The sequence below is a fragment of the Daphnia carinata genome, chromosome 5 (genome assembly GCF_022539665.2).
Source record: "Daphnia carinata strain CSIRO-1 chromosome 5, CSIRO_AGI_Dcar_HiC_V3, whole genome shotgun sequence".
Lineage (NCBI taxonomy): Eukaryota > Metazoa > Arthropoda > Branchiopoda > Diplostraca > Daphniidae > Daphnia > Daphnia carinata.
In genome coordinates, this window is record NC_081335.1 from 986,816 (window position 1) to 1,008,954 (window position 22,139).

The 22,139-nt window shown below is 40.1% G+C and overlaps 7 protein-coding genes across 11 annotated transcripts; 2 read left to right on the top strand and 5 right to left on the bottom strand.

Annotated features, from left to right (window-relative positions):
• Window positions 1-1,254: 1,254 nt before the first annotated feature.
• Window positions 1,255-2,252, bottom strand: LOC132087985 (adhesive plaque matrix protein-like). The gene is made up of 2 exons (XM_059495373.1): window positions 2,187-2,252; window positions 1,255-2,118 (listed from the first exon to the last, which is right to left on the bottom strand). The coding sequence occupies exons 1-2, from the start codon at window positions 2,196-2,198 to the stop codon at window positions 1,255-1,257; spliced, it is 876 nt and encodes a 291-aa protein (XP_059351356.1). The 5' UTR covers window positions 2,199-2,252.
• A 2,870-nt stretch (window positions 2,253-5,122) lies between these two features.
• On the bottom strand, window positions 5,123-5,852 carry LOC130695818 (uncharacterized). The gene is made up of 3 exons (XM_059495414.1): window positions 5,825-5,852; window positions 5,407-5,731; window positions 5,123-5,319 (listed from the first exon to the last, which is right to left on the bottom strand). Exons 1-3 carry the CDS (start codon window positions 5,849-5,851, stop codon window positions 5,144-5,146), a joined length of 528 nt encoding a protein of 175 aa, XP_059351397.1. The 5' UTR covers window position 5,852; the 3' UTR covers window positions 5,123-5,143.
• A 3,416-nt stretch (window positions 5,853-9,268) lies between these two features.
• Window positions 9,269-10,761, bottom strand: LOC130696272 (pupal cuticle protein-like). The gene is made up of 2 exons (XM_057519361.1): window positions 10,602-10,761; window positions 9,269-10,527 (listed from the first exon to the last, which is right to left on the bottom strand). The coding sequence occupies exons 1-2, from the start codon at window positions 10,611-10,613 to the stop codon at window positions 9,430-9,432; spliced, it is 1,110 nt and encodes a 369-aa protein (XP_057375344.1). The 5' UTR covers window positions 10,614-10,761; the 3' UTR covers window positions 9,269-9,429.
• Window positions 10,762-11,343: 582 nt separating this feature from the next.
• On the top strand, window positions 11,344-12,743 carry LOC130696274 (pupal cuticle protein-like). The gene is made up of 2 exons (XM_057519362.1): window positions 11,344-11,473; window positions 11,552-12,743. Exons 1-2 carry the CDS (start codon window positions 11,462-11,464, stop codon window positions 12,647-12,649), a joined length of 1,110 nt encoding a protein of 369 aa, XP_057375345.1. The 5' UTR covers window positions 11,344-11,461; the 3' UTR covers window positions 12,650-12,743.
• A 28-nt stretch (window positions 12,744-12,771) lies between these two features.
• On the bottom strand, window positions 12,772-17,875 carry LOC130696250 (uncharacterized). 3 transcript variants are annotated; one of them, XM_057519338.2, is made up of 9 exons: window positions 17,608-17,875; window positions 16,703-17,551; window positions 16,459-16,636; window positions 15,949-16,398; window positions 15,264-15,891; window positions 14,997-15,191; window positions 14,047-14,935; window positions 13,812-13,963; window positions 12,772-12,948 (listed from the first exon to the last, which is right to left on the bottom strand). In XM_057519338.2, the coding sequence occupies exons 1-8, from the start codon at window positions 17,735-17,737 to the stop codon at window positions 13,842-13,844; spliced, it is 3,441 nt and encodes a 1,146-aa protein (XP_057375321.1). In that variant the 5' UTR covers window positions 17,738-17,875; the 3' UTR covers window positions 12,772-12,948; window positions 13,812-13,841. The 3 variants fall into 3 exon arrangements, with proteins under 3 accessions (XP_057375321.1, XP_057375322.1, XP_057375320.1); XM_057519339.2 differs by lacking the exon at window positions 12,772-12,948 and having other exon boundaries at window positions 13,799-13,963; window positions 16,703-17,548; XM_057519337.2 differs by lacking the exon at window positions 12,772-12,948 and having other exon boundaries at window positions 13,799-13,963.
• Window positions 17,876-18,090: 215 nt separating this feature from the next.
• On the top strand, window positions 18,091-19,472 carry LOC130696278 (checkpoint protein HUS1-like). Of its 3 annotated transcripts, none has more exons than XM_057519367.2 (7): window positions 18,091-18,223; window positions 18,308-18,514; window positions 18,571-18,683; window positions 18,737-18,844; window positions 18,907-19,081; window positions 19,140-19,229; window positions 19,302-19,472. In XM_057519367.2, exons 1-7 carry the CDS (start codon window positions 18,172-18,174, stop codon window positions 19,388-19,390), a joined length of 834 nt encoding a protein of 277 aa, XP_057375350.1. In that variant the 5' UTR covers window positions 18,091-18,171; the 3' UTR covers window positions 19,391-19,472. The 3 variants fall into 3 exon arrangements, with proteins under 3 accessions (XP_057375350.1, XP_057375351.1, XP_057375352.1); XM_057519368.2 differs by having other exon boundaries at window positions 19,143-19,229; XM_057519369.2 differs by having other exon boundaries at window positions 18,907-19,068.
• LOC130696268 (probable 26S proteasome non-ATPase regulatory subunit 3) lies at window positions 19,404-22,067 on the bottom strand. Its single transcript, XM_057519357.2, has 8 exons — window positions 21,821-22,067; window positions 21,199-21,467; window positions 20,945-21,144; window positions 20,739-20,850; window positions 20,562-20,675; window positions 20,255-20,503; window positions 19,798-20,163; window positions 19,404-19,574 (listed from the first exon to the last, which is right to left on the bottom strand). Exons 1-8 carry the CDS (start codon window positions 21,921-21,923, stop codon window positions 19,497-19,499), a joined length of 1,491 nt encoding a protein of 496 aa, XP_057375340.1. The 5' UTR covers window positions 21,924-22,067; the 3' UTR covers window positions 19,404-19,496.
• Between the last annotated feature and the right edge of the window lie 72 nt (window positions 22,068-22,139).

Here is a 22,139-nt window from a genome sequence, read left to right on the forward strand (position 1 = left end):
TTTATGATAATAACTCTAATTGGAATTTCGGTCGTGTGAGGTTTAGCCAATGATATACATCGAACAATGTATTGTCATAATCAAACCTCTTTCTCTCATTTCAAAATGGAAAGCAGCAATGTATATGTGTATACTACCCGTACAATAAGTCCGTTTCGATAACTGCTTACCTTTCATCCTTGAACGTTCACTGTACTGACACAAACACCCCCGATGATAGTAACAGCTTCAAAGCTGCTTCTTCTAGTCATTGGATCACCTCAAGCTTAAACAGCCAGATAATTGAGAAACATGCACCACACAGACCATCGTTTCCAGTTCCTTCTTTTGCCATAATTGCCTTCAAAGTTTGGTCTCAACGGTGCAGACCTTTGTTGTCTCTCCATGACAACATCTGCCTAATAGTTTTTCTTTTTTCTTCATCTACGTACTGCAGAGCCAAATGAAGTCAAACTTGAGTGGATTAGATGCTGATCTCGGTGACTCTCTGGTAACTTGGATGTTGCATGGCGGCCATCGCAGCTGACTAGATCCCAATCCAAATGTTCGTCTGGTTTCTGTAATCCGCGTTGAGTTGTCCTGCCTGACGTTTTCTTGACGTTCGGATTGTCTTTGTGTGTTCTTTTGCTTGGCTGACATTTATTTTTCAGAGTAACCTTACGCGTTCTGAGAAACCTCGCAATCCATGTGAAAAGTCACATAACTGTTTCTTTCCTTCTGTTGCTAACTCAAATACAGTTTTTTTTTTTTAAGCAGAAGTTTTCCTTCCTGCCCCAACCTCCTCAATTTCCCGGTGCCACGAAAGAAAAACTGAATAACGTAATGGGAAATATGGGGTGGGACGAGAAAGCTCATTTTGTTATTGCTTTTCCAGGTGAAGGACGCGTCGTAGGAGAGGTAGCAAAAAAGTGTTGCATTTGCAATGTGTTTTTCATCTCGTGCTGTACACGGATGTGAGTGTGCCAAACATTGGATGACGTTTAGAGAAATGAAATATGATGGAACATCGTTTATACAAGGTATTTTTTTGTGTTTTTACCAGTGTATTAACCAAGTATCCAAAATAGAAATCCGTTTGCTTTGCAACCCGAAAATCTAGTCTAGCCCATAAAAATTTATAGCATTTAAAATTTAAAAAAAATCGTTGGTCAGAAGAAGAAGTTAAGTGCCTTGATTGGTCCGTTTCAGATCACTCAGTGATTGAAGAATCTTAGAGAAATCAGCAGGATGTTTGTGTCGTTTTTGCTTGTGGTATTAGTTTTCGAATTCCATGTTCTGCGACTCCATGTCTGAAGTCTCGCTCTCTAGTGAAGCTCTGAGGAAGTTCGTTTCGAGTACGTCCTCATTGAACACTTGCGTTGCCTCATTCGATTTTACGTCGGACTCTGATTTTTCGTTATCGCTCGTTTTGAAATTGAAGGGATTTTCGAAATTTAAACCGAATGCGAATTCGGAAGGTTTCTGTGCATGAGAATCGTGCGATGTCGAGTAGGGAGAACAATGTTTGCAGGGCTTTTCTTTGTAGTGTTCAGTGGTGGCCGGCCTGTAGGTGGGGACCACAGTAGGCCTGGGCTTGTAGGTCGGCACAGGCTTGTAGGTAGGGACGGGCTTGTGGGTAGGCTTGTAGGTAGGATGGGGCATGTGGGTAGGCTTGTATGTAGGGTGGGGCATGTGGGTAGGCTTGTATGTAGGGTGGGGCTTGTGGGTAGGCTTGTAGGTAGGGTAGGGGTTTTGGGTAGGCTTGTGGGTAGGGTAGGGCTTTTGGGTAGGCTTGTGGGTAGGGTAGGGCTTTTGGGTAGGCTTATAGGTAGGCCTGTGGGTAGGCTTGTAGATAGGCTTGTGGGTAGGCTTGTAGATAGGCTTGTGGGTAGGCCTGTAAGTAGGCTGGTAAGTAGGCTTGTAGGTCGGCTTGGGCTTGTAGGTAGGGACTACTGGAGGCCTGGGCTTCACAGTCGGAATGGGTTCCTCTGGGCCAGACTCTGCAATGCTCACCAGGATGTCATACAAGATGTTGTCGTTACTATTGCTATTTTCGTTGATGTTGGTGTTTGTTTGTCCAGCTTGTACAGCACCCAAATTAACGAGTGCGACACACGCTAACAGTAAAGCAGCTGGAATCTTTAAAACGAAAGAAGAATGAAATTACTTACCTCAAATTTTGCAAAAAATGTAAAATTAAGTTGTACCATAGATTTCATTTTGCTTCGTCTTAAGCTGCTGCTTTGTAAGAGCGGAGGATGCTGGGAGTGGATTGTTTCAAACTCAATTCTTGGTCGTTTTTATACCATGTGAACTGGCTAGGATATTTCCGCCTGGAGTAGTTTTAATAAGAAAATGAAAGGTCTTGTGTCAAAAAGGACGGTCTCATTAATTTCGAATAATTAAAAAGATCATTCCTTTACTTTAACAGATGCTCCCTTTTCCTATCAGCAGCCCTTTAGCTGTTGACATAAATAATTAGCTACGAACATGCATGAATTTATTTGCAGCTTTGAGTTTCCAGCAATGGGACCTTGACTTGTTCGTATTATTTATCAAAAGCAAGTTGAACGACGTACGTGACTGATACGCACAAACAATTAACCTCTGTTCTGAAGGATGACTTAAAGGTGATCTAGAAGGATAAATGTAATGATGGGGGCGAACCTTGACTAACGCATGGCATGAATTTCTATAATGGGGTGTTTAAGGCATTAGCAATTGTACACAAAACTATTTTTGGCGTTAAACTATTTTATTTCCTTATTGTTTTCACGGCTGGATGATGGTTGCTTCAAAGATATTGTCGTATATACGCTATATGTTTGGCGCACGCGGAGTCTGTAATTTGAGCGTATTATTTTAACAAGCAATCATTCAAACCCATGATCGAATATGGTGGAAATGGAATGAATCAATTGCTATCGTTTGTTAATAAACTAACCATAATATCAGCCGTGTTTTTGCTAACGTCTCTTATGTTTTTTTTATTGCAGAAACAATTTCAAACGCCCATTCACATGACTGACGCTTCACGAACATTGAGGCGGATACGCATCTGTTAGATTCAGAAAGCTCATCCACTCAACCAAAGATGCTGAAAAACAGCCGGAATCGGGGACGCTGTTGCAGTTGCATGAGCCATAATCGTAGCAAATCGGCTGATAGGTTTGCTGAATTCAAGGGACACTTGGATGAATGGATCGTGTGGACGAACTGCTCTCGTGATCAGGTAATTCTTTTGCCGAACTCAAATCTCCTAAGTGATCGAGCGGAATATCACCAGTAATGACAATAGTATCATCCTTTTGTGGAACCTTCTACAGTGTTACCACAATGGCGTTATCTCCGTTAAGCTTCATACGTTTATATCTCAAATTATCATTTCATTGTAATCGCAAAAGTTCATATAATCTGAATATATTTGTCTAGGTTCCAAAACCATAACAGAATCATGCCCATACAAAACATTATGGAAACAGGAAATCCATGACAATTTCATTAAAGAAGGAAGCTTTTTCAGGAATGTAGTTGCTCTTATTGTCGGTGCCAGAGGAGATGCAGCTAATAGCTAACAAAGCTATTAAGTTAAACTGTGATGGGGGTTTTCTTGGTGAGTTTCCTTTGGTTTTTAAGAAACTGCTGGAGAGATGCGAATAGGGAGATGAAATCATCGTTGAAGTTTGTGTTGCTGTTGGAGTTGAAGTTCAAATTGCTAGAGCCCCTAACTGGATGAAGACTGCGTTCCATAACATCCGCACTTTTTTCGACCTTCACATTCTCAGCATCATCGACAGAAGCAGCAACATCTTCCTGCTTTTTTTCAGTGGCTTTTAGGGATTTCGCAAGACGACCAGCTCCAATCTTTCTCCAAAAGCAAATGTCATCGTCTTCGTCACATGGATCTGAATCCTCGATGTTTAGATTGCTGATCAGTTCAGCAAAAGCTGAGCCAAAGACGAAGTTGGCGTTATCGTTCTCATTGGTATTGATGTTGATATTTCTACTGGGTGATGAACGTGATGGCAATGAACGAGTTAACGGTTTTGCAGGAGCATTTGGTTTTACGGATTGCTGGGCACTAATAGACAATGCCATACAAACCAAGACAGCGATGGTTGCGAATGTCTTCCAGGTTTTGAAAGAACGACAAACAATATGTCAGAGTAAGTTCATTTATAATAAGTTTAATTTCAAATCATTTTTACTTACCGAGAAATTCATGTTGTTCGCTGTAGATGTGGAGTGTAGTGGATGAGGACGGAGAGTCTTCTGAATTGACACTGAATTGTGGAAGTCTTTTATACTCATTACATGGCCATCATTCCTCTTTGAAGCATTTAGGAAAGTCATTTAATTTGAGGCCAAAGAAACCTTTTTGATTCATTTACCTTGCAGTTGAGTATCTGAATCGATCCTCGTTTTTTAGTTAACGTTATTAATTAGCTCACGTTTCTTAAAGAAATTCGAAACCTTGGTTGGCTTTAGCTAGTGCTTAAGTTCAAACCACCTAACGTCCAACTTGGGGTAACATAAAGTAATGATCACTCATAATCTAAAAATTTGCCCTTGTGGTTTTTGGCAATGCAGAAGCGATTTAACTTTCATTTGTAATTATCAAGTTCCGATCATTCAATTTTCAATTGAATTACTATGAGAAGCTTTGAACGTGAAGTCTTACTCATTTGCGGATAAAAACATGCTTGTTCACAATATGGGTGCTAGAAATAATGACGATCATTATTTTGTGTTATCTTTTGGCGTTCAACTATTTTCATGTATAGCGCTTCCCTGTTTTGGAATTGGCGCATTTGCTTTATGTATAACAAGAGTATTGCCAATTTATGTGTTGTACTGTTCTGTCATAGGCAGCCTACTGAAGAGCGAATGAGCTGTATATGAAACGGAGGTTTGTTTCAAAACCATGGAACTTTGTGAAAATGGATGGTAAACATTTCAGTCTCTTAGAATAATTTCATATATATTTTTTAATAGAAATCGTTCGCGTCTACAAAACACAGAGAGCAGTTAAAAGAATAAATGGTGTCGCGCAAGCCGTAATACATAAAAATATTCGAGGGGTATTCCAAAAACGTAACAAGAGATTTATCCATAGTCGAAGTCGCTGGAAATGCATAGTTTAATGTTTCTATTGTGTGCAGATTTAGGCTTCTGCGAGGGCCTTGAGGAGTTCCATTTTAGTAGCTTGTTTCTCCGGAGGCTCTGGTACTGCAAGACGAAGACCCCACGTATCCAAAGGGATTGGCGAAACGAGGGCGGGGACATCAGGTCCCTTGAAAGCATCCACGGCAGCTTCAATGGCTTTTCTATCTTCATCGGCTGTTGAACCATCATCGTCGATTATACCAGGTTTTCTATTTTTTATAATATTGTCGTGAATGTAATCGTGCAGAATATTGAAATCACCCTTATTAACAGCAGTAGGTTCCTTATTGCCATCCATCAAGTTGAAAGAGGGTGATAGTGAAAGAGTAGCTGGTGACTGGATTTGCCGCAGGTCCGTGATGTCATGAAGCTGAGGAAAGGGTGGAATATCAACAGGTCTAGAACGTTGCCCATTCTTGTGGATAATTTGCAATAGGTCCAAAATGTAGTTCAATAGTGAACTGATCAGGTAATTTGCATTTAAGTTTGCATTGTAGTTACTATTGTAATTTGTATTTATGTTCGTGTTAAAGGGCTTTGCCGCTGTGGAGCTCACGTTGATCAGCGTCAAAATGCAAGCAGCAACCTGAAACGCAGAATAGGATTGATTTAAACAAACATATATAAACCTCGGTTTATTTTGCTGAAACATTAAATTGTAAATTTTTCGAGGACTCACTAGTAAATTAATAGTAACGCTGGCCATTTTTGAAATGGACAACAGCTCTGAAAATCGCATTTCCTTATATACCCAGAAAAGGTACAAAGAAATCGCTTCCAGTACTGTTTCCTACAATTAACGCGTATGATTTCTCGATTTAGGTGCTATTACCGTCACAAATTGATTAAGTGGCCTTCAAAATAATCTTAATTTAACAGATGTGTTTTGTTCTGAGTGACCTTAGTTCGACTTTGAGTCACGCAACGAAATTGACCTTTAGTTTTTAGCTTCTCGTACATACCTAACAAAAGAAACAAAATAATAAGCAAATTCTCCTGTCCCTCGATGATTTGCTCTTTTTGCGTATGTCGTTAAAGCTGTTATCAGCCGGGATTTCACGTTCTAAACCCAAGGATTATGCAAGAGCTTTCAAAGTAATTTGCTGGACAAATGCCTTGCAATGTAAAATTATTAAAGGGCACTTAACTTCACAGTTTTTATCAGAAGCCGAGTGTGTAAATCGTTCATCGTCCTGATACTACTTCCATAAATTAGCCAGCAAATTAATTCACCGAAGTAGTTCCGTTTATTTACGGACAATACATTTTCTAGGTTATGATAGCAAAGCTTGTACAATTTCATGTATTGAAATAAACTGAAAGAAAAAAAACGAAAATGCATACATGAGGTAATAAAGTAAACAAAGCGAAAGATCACTGAAGTCTTCGTGTATTATTCTTATATGTCCATACAAATATTCCACGTACAGTTTGCTATATATTTTTTTTGTCAAGTTAGCCGTTATTGAAATAAACCTAATTTATCAAAAAATAACTTTACCTGGCCATAAATACTACTGTTGCTACTACGCCTACCACACTACTAACCGCCAAATCATATATAGTTATTGAGATTAATGATAATATTTAAAAAAAAAAAATTCGGGCTTATTTTGTCTGGCTTCAAATTTCTATCACACCTAGTTGACAACGCTAGCGCGGCAGTATGCTACGGCGCAGAAAATAAAGCGTCGCTAACAGAACTTTCTTTTCTTTTCTTTTCAAACCGGCTGGGTTAGGGAGAAAACTAATTGCTGAATCGAAATCAGCGTTAAATTTTCATTATATTGTGTGAGTTTCATCCAATTTCGTGAGATTTCGTTTTTGGCCGATTTTGACAAAAGTGAGAAGGGTATAGCCTTCCTACTTTTTCAATTTTGGTTAAGTTCTAGATTTCGCTAAGAGTACATGATTTCGATGCAGAATTGAACGAGAATCACGAATATGTGGGTGGTTTCTTCGTTGGGCTCATAGTTTTTTAATAAAACGTAAAAAACGGTAAAGTTGGGTTTAAAAAATAAGCCCGACAAAATATATAAGCCCGACTTTTTCATTTTAAAGATAAATTACGATTATTTCAAAAACAGCTAACTTGAAAAGAAAACAAATTGCTTTTTCTGAATCAGCATTAAACTTGGGTTATACTGTGCGATTTTCATCGCATTCCAAGAGATTTCGATTTTTTCAGATTTTGTCAAAAGTGAGAAGGCTATAGCCTTCTCACTTTTTCAATTTTGGCTAAACTCTAGATTTCGCTAAAAGTACATGATTTCGATGATGAATTGAACGGGAATCACGAATATGTGGATAGTTTTCTCGTTGGGCAAATAGTTTTTGAATAAAACGTAAAAAACGGTGAAGGTGGGTTTAAAAAATAAGGCCGGGCTTATATTGTCGGGCTTAAGATATATACCTGCAAAAACTGAGGCTCATTGGAATTGGGTAAAAATCAAAGGATATACTCAATATGGAATGTTGATTCCGGTAAAATTTTTATCTTTTTCACTAAGTCAATTGTTTTTGAGATATATTGAAAATTTTATATTACGATAGCGCTGGAGCGTACTGGCACGTTAGCGTTGAATCAAATAATCGGTCTATTTAAAAAACGATTGACTTGAAAAAAATAACAATTTTACGGAATCAGTATTCAATATTGAGTATATCCTGTGATTTTTACCCAATTATAATAAGCGTCAGTTTTTGCAGGTATAAATTTTAAGCCCGACAATGTTTTGTCGGGCTTATTTTTTAAACCCAACTTCACCGTTTTTTACGTTTAATTCAAAAACTATTAGCCCAACAAGAAAACCACCCACATATTCGTGATTCCCGTTGAATTCATCATCGAAATCATGTACTTTTAGCGAAATCTAGAATTAACCCAAAATTGAAAAAGTGGGAAGGCTATATAGCCTTCTCACTTTTGTCAAAATCTGAAAAAATCGAAATCTCACGGAATTGGATGAAACTCGTACCGTATAATAAAAATTTAACGGTGATTTCGATTCTGTGATTTGTTTTGTCAATAAGCCATCCGTTTTTAAAATAAATGAAAAAAAGTGCTGTTACTTGTTAGTGCACCCTCTGTTTTTTACCTATATTTAAAAAACTATAAAGCCAATGCAAAAATGAACTTGATTTTCATGATTTCCATTCAATTTTTAATCGAAATCATGTATTTTAAGTAAAATTTAAATTTTGGCCAAAAATGAAAAAATGGGAAGGCTATATAGCCTTCTCACTATTGTCAAAATCTGAAAAAATCGAAATCTCTTGGAATGCGATGAAAATCGCACAGTATAACCCAAATTTAATGCTGATTCAGAAAAAGCAATTTGTTTTCTTGTCACATTAGACGTTTTTGAAATAATCGTAATTTATCTTTAAAATGAAAAAGTCGTGTTTATATATTTTGTCGGGCTTATTTTTTAAACCCAACGTCACCGTTTTTTACGTTTAATTCAAAAACTATTAGTCCAACAGGAAAACCCCCCACATATTCGTGATTCTCGTTCAGTTCTGCATCGAAATCATGTATTTTTAGCGAAATCTAAAATTTTGCCAAAATTGAAAAAGTGAGAAGGCACGGTATAACCAAAATGTAACGCTGATTCAGAAAAAGCCATTTGTTTTCTTAACAAGCTAGCCGTTTTTTAAGTAAACGTATAACAATTTACTCACCAAATTACCTTTGCTTCCTATGGCTTAAAATGTGATTACTAGATGGCACTGTCTGTTGGTAAATATTATCAACCTAAGAAACCTAAATTAATTGTACTTCCCGCAGTGCTGAAAAAATACGGGGTCATTTGTCGTTCTGCACCAACTGCCCTTGCCCTACTGAGTTACTGATGTACTCTTATGGCTAAATTCCAGCGTCTTTCACGAAGAATTACGAATGATGAAGTTCAAAAACCTGTTTGCAACTAGCACTTCTGCGTGTATTCAATATTCGACGTCCAGTGCAAATGCAAACAGTTCCGTATTTTCCTACAACTCTCGCTCTCATATTACTACTCCAATTTCAAACATTTAAATGATCAGCTCAAATACTAGAATTCTCATTTTCCTAGACACAAATCATGAGATAATTTTAAAAAACCTTGTTTACTAAACTCAATTTCGTGGTGAAAATTAATGCAGCGGTATTCGAGAATCTGTATTGTACTCGAGTCGGAAACGTATGAATGTCTTTCTACAATTTTACAATAGCCTTTTTACAAGACTTGAGTGTTTAACATACAATTTTAATAAGTGATTAGGGACTATTATAGGTGCTATCTAGTAGTAATTTCCTTGTTGCGCTGCTTTCTGGGCCGCGGCTGCTGATGCTGATTCAGCGGCTTTCGCTGCTGCCTTGAAAGCACGGAAAAACTGTGCTCTGGCTGCCTGGACGTCGGGAGTGTCTTCAACCTGTTGGGGTAAACCGTATTGGTCTAAGACCACAGGCTGCGGAGCTGCCCAAGTGTTCTGTTGAGGAGCAACCCATGTTGCTGGCTGAGGAGCGGTCCAGGTCTTTTCTTGAGGAGCAACAAAGTTTTCTTGTGCAGGTACACGGGCAGCTGCCTCTCTGAAGGAATTGAAAAATTCGGCTTTGGCAGCTTGGACTTCAGGAGTGTCTTGTACAGGTACGGGCAAACCGTAGTGGACATGGGCAGGCGCAAAGCTAGTAGGAGCGACCCATTTGTTTTGAACAGGAGCAACCCATTTGTTTTGAACGGGAGCGACCCACGATTTCTGTTCAGGAGCGACCCAGGCTTTCTTTGCAGGAGCAATCACGTTCTGTTCTTTTGGGGCGCGGGCAGCAGCAACGTTAAAAGTCTGGAAAAATTCGGCTTTGGCTGCTTGGACTTCGGGAGTATCTTGAACAGGCTGAGGGGGTCCATGGTAGGCTTGAACTGGAGCCCAGTTGCTAGTCGGAGGAGCGACCCAAGTCTTTTGCTGAGGAGTCGTCCAGCTCACCTGTTGGGGTACTACCACCTGCTTGCTTTTAACAGGTTGAGGAGCATCCCATGCTTCTTGGTTTGGTGATGCGGCTTTAGCGGCGGCTAGAGCAGCTGCGTGAGCGGCCAAATGCTCAGATCGGGCAGCAGCCACTTCAGGTGTTTCTTGAGTGTAATCGTTATCAACGCGATAGCCGTTGGAATCAGCAATAAAGTTGACGCGGATCTCTCTTCCTTCAGGGCTGATGTACGCGTAACTACCTACTTGATTTCCCTGGGCATCCCTGTGCGTCTCAGCCGATTGACCTGGATGAGAATAGCCATATTTTGCCTGGCCATACCCGTCTTGAGATTGAAATTGACGGGCCACTTCACTCCCGCCTGGTTGAATCCATTGGCCGGAAACGGCACAGGCCAACAAAAGGATAGCTGCAGCCTTTGTTACAATAGAAATTGAAAATGTTTAAGTAAAACAAAATGTAAAATTTATTATCTGTGCAAAAGACTTACCGAGATTTTCATGATAACTCGCTTGGTAGAGATAGACGAGCAGTGGGAGAGTTAGTTTGCTTTTCTGTGGATTATGATCGGCTTATATAGTAGCCAAGTCGTGGGTGGACCCGCCTTGAGCAAGGTCTTCAATTTGAAAAAGTCTTCCGTGTGTACATTTCTTTTGGAGGTGGAAATGCCTCCGCCCATCTCGCGATTCATCCCAGCCACATCACGCCGGAGCACAGTGACACGAGTCTCCAATCGTGACTTCTATATGAAAGTTGGAATTTGATTTTAAACAATGACCTTCGGTTGAAATGATCAAGGCGTTGCATACTAGTCAAACCTGTTTGTTTGTTTTTTTGCCACTAGCAGAGAGCACAAAAAAAAGGCGCTTCACGGAGAGACTCCTTGTGAATCCCTAAATAGGACGGGATACCTTTGCGTGGATGGGGCGAAAAGATGGAGCTGAATCTTGACAATGCTCAAAGGTCATTACTTTTACTCTCCTCCTCACGCCGTGATAAGGAAGCTATAGGACGAATGATTGTTAACTAGGATACAAACCTAATTTGACTACGGGCTAGATTTCTGGGTGTGGTAAGCTGAGAGAGAAGGGTCGCCAAGAAAAAGAGAGCAACGCTATAGTTATTTCTCGTTTACTAATGCATCGCTCTTTGTGTCGTTTGACATGTCCCTGAAATTCTGAAGCTCTGAAAATCGCAGTACCTTTTCCTCCCACTCAACAAGAGCAACACGTTCCTCACCTTACCTGGCGGCTACAAACTCAAATCATGAGTATATAAACCCCATCTAATCTGAAGACAAAACAAACCAATCCCACTCGTCGCTCTTCAAACTTCTGCACGCGAATAATCATGAATATTCCGGTAAGTTCTTTTAGCCAACGTAAAATGTGACAAATAGAGTTTAAGATAAAAGATTAAGTTTAATTTTCTATTACAAAGGTTGCAGCTATTATTTTGTTCGCTTGTGCGGTTTCGGGGAAATGGATCCAACCTAACACAAACGAAGTAGCCCGTCAATTTCAATCTCAAGACGGCTTCGGCCAGGCAAAGTACGGCTATTCTCATCCAGGTCAATCAGCTGAAACGCACAGAGATGCCCGTGGTAACCAGGTAGGCAGCTACGCATACATTGACCCAGAGGGTAGAGAAATCCGTGTCAACTTCATCGCCGATGAAAACGGTTATCGAGTTGATAACGATCACACTCAAGAAACAGCTGAAGTAGCTGCCGCTCGTTCTTCTCACCTGGCTGCTCACGCGGCCGCTTTAGCTGCTGCCAGAGCAGCGTCACCAAACCAAGAAGAATGGGACACTCCTCAGCCAGTTAGAAGCAAGCCCGTAACAATCCCCCAAGCGAAGAGCTGGGCTGCTCCTCAGCAAAGCTGGTCTAACCCCCCGACCACCAAATGGGCTCCTGTTCAAGCCGATTATAGTTTGCCCGTACCAGTACAGGACACCCCTGAAGTTCAGGCAGCAAAGAATGAATTTTATCAGAGTTACAGAGAAGCTGCAGCTCGTGCGCCCCAGCAGGAGAGCGTGATCGTCCACCAACAGAATAACTGGGAGGCTCCCCAACAGAAAACCCGTATCGCTCCTCAATACAACACTTGGGCAACCCCACAATCAGTTCAACCTTCATCAAGTGATATTGCTCGCCAATACCAATCTCAAGATGGACACGGCCAAGCCAAGTATGGTTATTCCCACCCCGGCCAGTCTGCCGAGACGCACAGGGATGCCCAAGGTAACCAGGTGGGCAGCTACGCATACATCAGCCCTGAAGGAAAGGAGATCCGTGTGAACTTCATTGCTGACGAGAATGGCTATCGAGTTGATAATGACCACACCCAAGAAACAGCTGAGGTTGCCGCCGCCCGATCTGCACACTTGGCCGCACATGCTGCTGCCTTAGAAGCTGCCAAAGCAGCTCCGCAATACGAAGAAGTATGGGATGCTCCGCAGCCGGCCAAGAGTAGAGCGGTAGCAGTACCTCAGCAAACAAGATGGACCACTCTCATGAATGAATATGCTCTTTAAATGACAGGACAGATTGCCTAGCGTCGCCAAACCGTGATAATTCATTAATTTTTAATTTTCGTTTAAAAAATACAAAATTCTCTTTTAAAAATAATGATTTACCTTCATGTCGTTATAAACACGCGCTTCCCTCGTCGCGTGATTGGTTGAAACAGTTGTACAGCATTCAAGAATGGTAAAAAAAAAAACTTGCTTAAAATTGTATAGAAACTTGTTTGGATACGGTCATCAAATAGAAGCAATGCAAATGATTGAAATACTGGCATGGCCAGGTATTTGCTGATGGCCTGGTTACCTTCCTGAAGGAAACAATGAAATTAAGTTAGATTACGTAATTCGTTAGCAAACAATAATTATACACGGTTTTCAACATGACGTTATCGACCATGAAGTAAGGGCCATCGTATATAATAGCTTCTTTTACTTCCGGCCCCGCAACAAAAATCAGCATGGCCTAGTCAGCTAATTGAACAATGTAACTGGTTATGCGGCGAAACCTTTAATGTGTAGCATCTAAATCGTGAGTTTGCCCTAATTGCGACCAAGTATATACGTTACTCAAGCGCAAGAATAGCCAGTAAGCTATACACCACGAGAATGTTAACTCCTCCCAAAAAACCTCTTATTCTTTTTTGTCTTTAAAATAAAAAAGAAATAACATAAATAAATTTAAAGAAAAGGGAAAAGAAAAAGGGAAGACGCCTTTTGAGATGAATAGTTGCCAGAAGTGTAGGACTCAAGGACATTACACCCAACGATCATGTTACTCCACTTCTTCATGCTGGTATCTTTAAGTAACCTTGGTTCCAAAAGCTATCTGATTAAGTCTCACGATTGACAGTTTTTCGAGATATTGCAAAACGCCGATTACGCAAACGTCAAATGGGAAACGTTAAACTATTACAAAACTACTGTAAATCGAGTACTCGAACCAGCAAATGAGCCTTTAGCTGATTTACCTATCAAATAATGCAAAAAATGGTTTAATGTACAGGGGAAATCAAACTAACTTTAGGTAAATGGCAACGAAGACATCAAACGACGAATTACAAAAAAATTTTGAGCTCCTGACAGTTTTTTCCCCCTTTCTTGGTTGGAAATGATGACAACAAGCAACGAGTACACATTTCAAAGGAGAATGTAATTGAATTTGATTAAATACCGTAATTTCTATTCCTGTTCAAAGTGAGATTTACGGCGCAACGATGACTGATTTCTCCCCACAATGAACCAGATGACGTTCCAATTCAAGTCCGCTGGTGCTGGAGAATCCACACTTGCATTTCACCGCCTCACTCAGAGCGTAAACTGAACCTGTAAATATAAAATGCAAATGTTTTTAATCTTACTGGAAATTAAACTGTACATAGATTAAAGAAAACAAACTCTTTACTCACCGAGAATTGGACCTGATTTTCCTTTATGGACATGATTTTGGTGTTGTTTCATGGCGATGCAGCAGCAAGTTGAAAAGCGACAGAGAGTGCAACACATGTATCCAGTGAAATGATTTTTCTTCTTCAAAGGCTCTTTGCACTCAATGCACAGATTAACCGTAAGAAGCATATCGTCCGTCAGAATCACATTCGGAAGTCGACGAGCTACACTTGTGTTCGGTATGTCTTGGAGAAAATCTTTAGAGTACGTCCTAACTCCTGATTTGATTCCAGATCCAGATGCCGATGTGTTTTGGGAACAAGAGTCGGAAATTGGGGACATCAAATCGGATGAAAGTGGTAAGATTGTCATAATGGATGGGTTAGACTGTATCATCGTTTGACTCTGCTGACTGGCTGGCTGCATAACTCTATTGCTGTTTGGTTTTATGACCGTGTAAGAGAAAGGACGGACTTGGGCGTTCGCAACGGCTGACGTATGATCCGTGCGGACGTGGTACCGTAACTGGTCGTATTGTTGGAAAGTCAAAACACAGCGTTTGCAAGTATGGCCATTAGTCAACGGAAGATGATTTTTCAGGTGTTGCAAATATTGCAAATGGCCTGTATCGAACCCTTTAGCTAAATTGTCGCCTTTCGTGTCGAACGTATCGAGGCACAACGGGCATAACAAATGCAAGCTTTTCTTATGATTGTCGTAAAAGTGATCAATCAACTGCGAGTGCACTGACGTCTGGAATTGACACACACGGCACCGATAGGGCATCTCGCAATACACATGCGTTTTTTCCAGGTGATGGTCTAACAGGCGAAGAGAGACAAATCTCTCGTGACAGATTAAACATATTATATCTTTAACCGTGGCAACATCTTCTCTCGATTTTTGAACCTTTAGATTACGAAATTCCATAAATAGTCAATTAACATTTAAAAAGAGTAAATATACTTACACTGAACGACGAAAGAAAGGTGTGGCGAATTTCTTCGTGCCCTTTTTTCTGGCCAACCGTAGCTAGCGTATCCAAGCAGTAGCTGCAATGTTCTTTCCAGTCCTTCCCATCGCTCACTGAGTCCTCAACCAAGTGCTGCCTCAAATGCATCATCATTTCCAAATTGCTTTTCGTCACCTTGTGACAGTTCGCGTGCTGAACGACGTGTTTATACGAATATTAGATTATAAACTTTTAAAAAGTTAAACTAGAGGTATGGTGCCGTACCTGACAAGGTAGATAAGTGGGTTGTGCGGTCTCCGCTTCCTTTGGATCGCATGAGGTAGCCTCTTTGCCTGAATCTGACATGGTGGCATAGTATAAAGCAGAACGCGCTTCTTTCGGGTTGCTTGCACCGCTGGCTGCAGAAGCATCTTTGCTAGTTGATGAAATGGGCCGTTTCATAGCTCCTGAGCTGGTAATGATGGTTTCGTTTGAAGAAACTGTGTTGTGTATGTTTGCTTTGGTTTGGTTAATGCTCCAGTCTTTGAATGGATCAACCGATACAATGGGTAGTCGCTTGACTAATGGCACACCAGTATCTGCACGAGCCTGTGCGCTAATATCACGGATAATGTTGTGGAACGCGTCAGACGATGACTGACCGTTGATTTCTCGCCAAATAAGCTCATCAAGAAACTGCTGAATCGTTGCCGTAGACAGAAGGGACAAGGTATTCTGGAACACCTTCGGTACAGTTTTACGGAGATAATCCATCACCGTGCGATTATTGAGGCGGTCATCGGCTGGTACCGTGTTCAAGTTTTTCTGAACAACATGATGAAATCCAAGCTCTTCGAGAGCAGTACGGTCAACAGTGAAATCAGTCATGATAACTGACTTCTGGTTCACCCATCTAAACAAAACTGATTTTCATTATTCTTTCAAAATTACTGGTAATTTTCTTCTCTACCTTGGAAGAGGTTCCAGTATTTTGGTGAATCGAGCTCGACTACGGGTATCTCCAACGATTGGTTCGCAGGCACGGAGCCGGAGTTTTTTCGTTTCTTGATCATAGACGCCCAGCACTTCAACCTTAACATCCCGCCGTTTTCCATCTGTTGACGTTGTTCCCAACGATATAACTCCAACTTCAACGCGACCGTTCTTGGAACCGAATAACGGAGTGCTGGTGTGGACTTCAACCGTACAAACACTTCGCAACATGGTATAAAATAGGCGAAGATAGGGATGATCTATTTTCACCCATTGTACTACATTGGCGACAGTTGTCTGGCAAGCCCAATGGTAGATCAACTTTAATAAAACAGTTGGTGAATGAGCCGCATCTTCAAATATCGATTCACGAAAGATGGAAACGAAATTGCGATCGCAACACTTTGATATCCATACATAGCCTCCGCTACTCGATAAAATTTTATTAGAAATTTTGGGAGTGGTTCGCAATGCATTTTTTTCTAACCTGTACGGAAATTTATTCTCTTCAGCATACATCCTAAGTTGTAAAGGGACCGGTGTTGGGTTCCCGTTACAATGTGTCCGACATAAACCGAATTGCTGACTTCGCAGTAGCCCTACTTGCATTAGCCATTCAGCAAACCGACGACCATCAAGGACTAAACGACTTTTGACAAATGAATCTGAAAGCAAAAATAAATACATAAAGAACGTTCACGGGATGCGAACTGAAAATGGTAGCTACTTACCTAGAGCTTCTCGTTTCTTGGCATTCACAGCATCAGGAACTGCATTTGCAGGGCGAACAACGACACAGAGTGATGGAATGGTTTTGGACAAGAGTTTTGGATCTTCAGAAGTGTGACCAGATTCTTTTTGGACACTCTTTGCTGGAGGAGGAGGGTTAGAAGGCAATGTCACTGCAGTCATCAGCTGATTGGATTGTACAGGTGCAGGAACTGTGGGAGCATCTGGTGGTTTATTGGGCTTTGTTGCATTAGGAGATGGATTACTATTCGCCTTCTTGGCATTTCCACTAAGCTGTATGGAAGGGGTAACCAACACAGCTTGGGAAGCTGGGGCAACTTTAGGAATTTGAACAACATGGGAAACTTTGACAGTTGGGGCAATTTGGATAACTTTTGCAGAATTAGTAACTTGTGTTACAATTGGTGGGTGACTACTGTGAACCACTTGAGAAACTTGTAGAGTTTCAGGAGTATGTGACAATGGTGCTGGTTTCTGTTTTTTGGCAGTAGTTACAGTGAATTGTGAAAGTAACTGTGATGCTGGAAATGGGGTTTCTTCAACAACTGGAAGTGAAGCTTCATTAACAACTGTAGGTGTTCCTTCTTGGGTTATTGGTGTGGAAATTGAAGATTGATTGGTTGATACCAGAATTTTTGTTGAGAGGGGGGGTGCAGTAGGAATAGGGGGTCGCACCATGAACAAATTAGGTCCACTCCGGGGATTATTAAGAGAATGCTGGCCAACTAATGGTGGTAGTTGTGTTGCCGGTGGTACTGGATTTCTAACTTTAACCAGGTAAGTAGATTTCACTAACCAAACATTTCCTGTTTTTGTGACTGAAGAACCTTCTAGCAAATATGGTATTATTCAGTTTGCACATGAGAAATTCAAAATATTGTCTTACCTTTCTTGATTTGGTTGGCTTCTGACAAAGCTTTTTCATATTCCTTTATGGCATTTGAATAAAAGTTCACTTGAGCTTCACTCAATTCTTCTTCACAACAATCGACTTCCAAATCGTCTGAAAGCGTCATGTTAACGTAATTCTGTTCGTTTTCTATGTATAATGTCTGGATTCAACAAATAAAATTCAAATCAATACAATTTTGGAACTAGTATTTGCTACACTGCAAAAAACAAACATGAATCTATCAAGCGTGTGAAAGAGGGGTATGGAATACAAGCTACTACATTGCCAAATACTTTTTCAATAGGCACTTTTTAAAATCAACAAGTATTTAAGTTTGGACTACCAAACCTAAATTTTAAATATTTAACAAAACCCTGAAAAATGAAGATACCAATCTTAGATCATGAAAATTAATATAATTGGAGGAAGTCGTTCCTTACTGCTTTATGTGGTAGCTTCAAAGTTCAAATCAAAACAGAGGTACGGAATTGCCGGGAACACAAACACTGTTTCGTCTGTTTGGTACAGATTTGGTGCATTGCTTACCAATATTTAAAAATGAAGTTTCGTGGGAAAATGATTGATCCTAATTGCATTAAGCAATTTATAGGTAGCTCTTTCAATTAGTATTGAGTAATTCACATTTTCTGGGAATTTTCAGTCTCCTAATGTGTTCACAATGTCTAAACAAAAGGAATTTTAGGTTGCATGACAAAACTTGGAAAATCATGCATACTTAGGATTACCACAACTGATTTATATTTCATCGTTCGAGAATCTCAGACAATATCCGCTTCTCCACTTATCTGGTGTGCACTTGATGAAGGCCATTTTTTCTCTGAATTTGGAATGGAAGGATTGAGCACTGTTGATAATGAAATCTACCTTGAGTTTGTTGCAGGTGATAGAAATAAATATTTTGCACGTACTTACTAACCCATGTGACAAATTAAACAGAAAATGTTGCAAGAACATTGAGTGCATTGAAGGTATCAAGTGCAGCGAAATCTGTGAAAATCAAACTTACCAAAAAGTTGTCATCTCCTTGTCTTACTTTTGAAATTGATTTGGTACTAAAAGTTCTTCCTTCATATTCAAGCAAAAACTGACCTTATGATCTCAGCCATCAGGTACTAATCATTCACGACTGGTTGTTCATGATATACCTGTAAACTTAGTTCCAAGGCGGCTATGGAATGACTATCTTGAGCCAGAAGCTATGGATCCAGATGTGTGATGCACAAGCTTTTACATATTAGTTTTTAAAAATCATTCGAACGTATTTATTCTTAGATATCAGTGCACATGCCGCAGCTCCGCTTAATGAAGAGTATTGTTGAACGGATGAAAAACCTTGCTAATATGGCTAGAATTCATGTCACATCAGAGGGATTATTAACATTGACCGTTGAAACCGAGGCTGTTTCCGTTACTTCGCATTTCGATAATCTCCATGTAGAAAAGAAAAGTATCGGAAGTTTGTTAACAATTCTAACAATTTCAACTAAGATTTATGTTCATCACAGAAGAAGAGGAAGCCAGTGTCACCATCGAACTTAAGCGTCTATCAAATTTTCTAGGTCATGAACAACTAAACCCCCAAAAAGTGGTGTGTGGTATGGAAACGATATATTTAACTGTATATTTGTTACGATACCAGTAGCTCATAATTTTCTTTTAACTTACAGATGTGTTGCAGTCGAAACTGATGCATTTGAACTTCCTAAGCGATAGTTACACTTTACAATACTTCCTACCAGGAATTAACGATCAATAACGAGAAAAAAAACTTTCCTGAGTTCCCTTGTTGATTTATTAGAGTGGTCTTAACTTGAACGATTACATAGGGCTCACATTTACGCGCTGAATTCGGTACCATCAACTTACGGAAATCCGTCGTCATCTTCTTCAGCCATTTCTTTGGCATATTCCAAATCTTGTTGTTCACGCTCGCGACGTTCCTAGAAGAAAAATTTAATCGTTTTTTTTACCAATGCCCAATACATACAACGCGGATAATTCATGTTTGGTAAGATCTACAGTGTTAAATGGAAATACTGCATTTGGTACCACGCTAAGGACTTCAGTATTAGGCAACGCCGTTGTATTCACAATATTGCTTCTCATAATCAACTTATTCTTTTCCTGTAATTAGTGAAGGGTTTGAAATTAGCTTGATGTTACCTCTGCTGATTCCAAATCTTTGTTGTACGCTTTGGGAGGGAAGCGCATAGCTTTGACACTTTGATTGTGAATCTGAAGGCAGAAGGTGATGCGCTGGTGGAAAGCCAGCTGAGGCTCCTTGGTGCTGTAGACGTCGATGCTCTCCTTACTTTGCATAAACTTTCCGTCGTGATCTAACCAAGCTTCAATGACTCCGTCTCTAATAGCTTTAGCCACAATAAATTCAGCATCTTCGGCCGAATCTAGCATAAGCTTGCTGGCAATATCAGCCAAAGAAATGCGAGAGTACGACAAGGAGATAGCTCTAATTGCCGTCTTGATGACATTATGACGTAGACGGATTATGAGAGTGTAAGTATGATCAGCCTAAATAAGACGAATGATTATTTTCATACATATTGAAAGAAAAAATAAGTAGTCATAATAAATAGTAAATTCCGTTTGCGCAAAATCCAACCTGGAAAGTTTTGCCGTAATTTTCCAACACTTGATTGAATCTGTGTATGTCACCCAATCGAACAGCTTGCGTCATTTGAAAGTATGGAGCCAAAGCGTGTCGCATTGTTGACTGACGGAAGATGTGCCGTTCAGGGATGTCTCCCATCAACAACTCGACTGTAACCAACAATTTTTGAACAGTCTGTTTGAAGCCGACCGCTGTGTGTTGAGGTGCTTTGCGAATAGCTTGCAAAAGATGAGTGTGGGCCTAGACGCAACAGTTTAGTTAAATCTAATAAAATGTTATTACTCCTTCACGTTCTGACCTGAGAATACTCCAACTGTATAGCCTTAATTCGTCCAAGATAGTAAAGATAACGTGACCATTCATTGTTGCTTCCCGATTCTGGGAAGACGGATTTTGAAACTAACTTGTCGGCCTAGACCACGATTTTCACAATGAATACATTACACAACAAGCACGTAATGTGGGCGATACTCACTTGATCGTACAAACTGTAGAAGAGATAGTTGCGCAGCAAACAATTTATCAAAACTGCCTGTCCCTCAAAATCTTTTCGGAGGGTGCAGGTACGTAGTCGGCTATGCAAAAAGCTAAAACAAAAAACGCGCGACCATTGGGAGAAGATAAACACCAACTATGATGATTATTGTTCCTATCATTATTTTTGTTTTGTGTTGTTTTTACCTCCTAATGGAATCGAGTTTTCCAGCAAGTTCGTAAGTTCTAGAGTGGTAGAAGTAACAACGTGCGGCCAATAAGTCCAAAGTGCGTCGATTTTGCGCGATTATTTTCTGCATTAACTGGTCGGAGCAGAGCACACCTTCTTGAATGCGTTTGTTATCGATACAATGTAGAAGAACCAACATATGGATGTATACGTCAACCTATGTAAACAATCATGGTCAAAAGTTCTTTTATAATCAACCAGCCAATATTACTTCTGGTAAAGGAGATGATGAGCCTTGCTTGGGAGGCCTTGTTCTTTGAACTGGGGAAGCAATATCAAGAGATTCATCTCCCCCAACAAGGGTTAGCAAGTTATCTCTTTCTTTTACAGAAAAGCTATAACTGTGAAGAATGATGCGCCGTAATACAGTGGGATTCAGTCGTCGACGAGTGTTCGGCAACGATCGCAACACTCTGAATACAAAACGGGGCTCCTTTGTAATCACTGATTTTTCAACTTGCTTTAGTTGTTCACGTATATCTGAAAAACAAACAAAAAATTCCTTCAGCACTTAAACTTGGGAAGTTTGATAATGTATAAGGATAACTATCAACTTTGATGCCCCTGTTACATTTGCAATAACCTTACAACGGCTATCTACAGGCACTTTCTCTCCTTCGGCTCATTGCCAACACCACTTGAATGCAGACATGAATACACTAGCAATTTCTGGCTCCAAAAGAACACCCAAAATATCATTCTTTGCACCCATCTCATTAGAAGATTTAATAGTAATAGTATCTCCAAATTGATCTGATTAGTTGATCTACCACGGCAAAAAACCTGTTATATAAAGTTTCTTATGATCGTTTCTCGGCAAGTTCAATCCATACCTTCGGTAGTCGTCGTATCAACATCCTTCACTTCTTTCTTTGTAATCTCCATTTCAACCTCCATTACAGGACTGTCGACTTCCATAGTCTCCACAGGTGGCATGTTTCGAAGCCGTGTAGATTAACGATTTTTGAAATTATGTTTAGAAAACCTTTGCGTTTAAACCGACTTCGTTTATAGTAATGTGGATTTCAACATGTACCTATCTCAACGCTCGTTCGGCAGCTCGACATTACAAGGCATAAAATGTCAGTTAAATAGCGTTGCCAAACATCAGTTTTTAAAATCATAATAATTAATTGGTGCATTTAAAAAAGA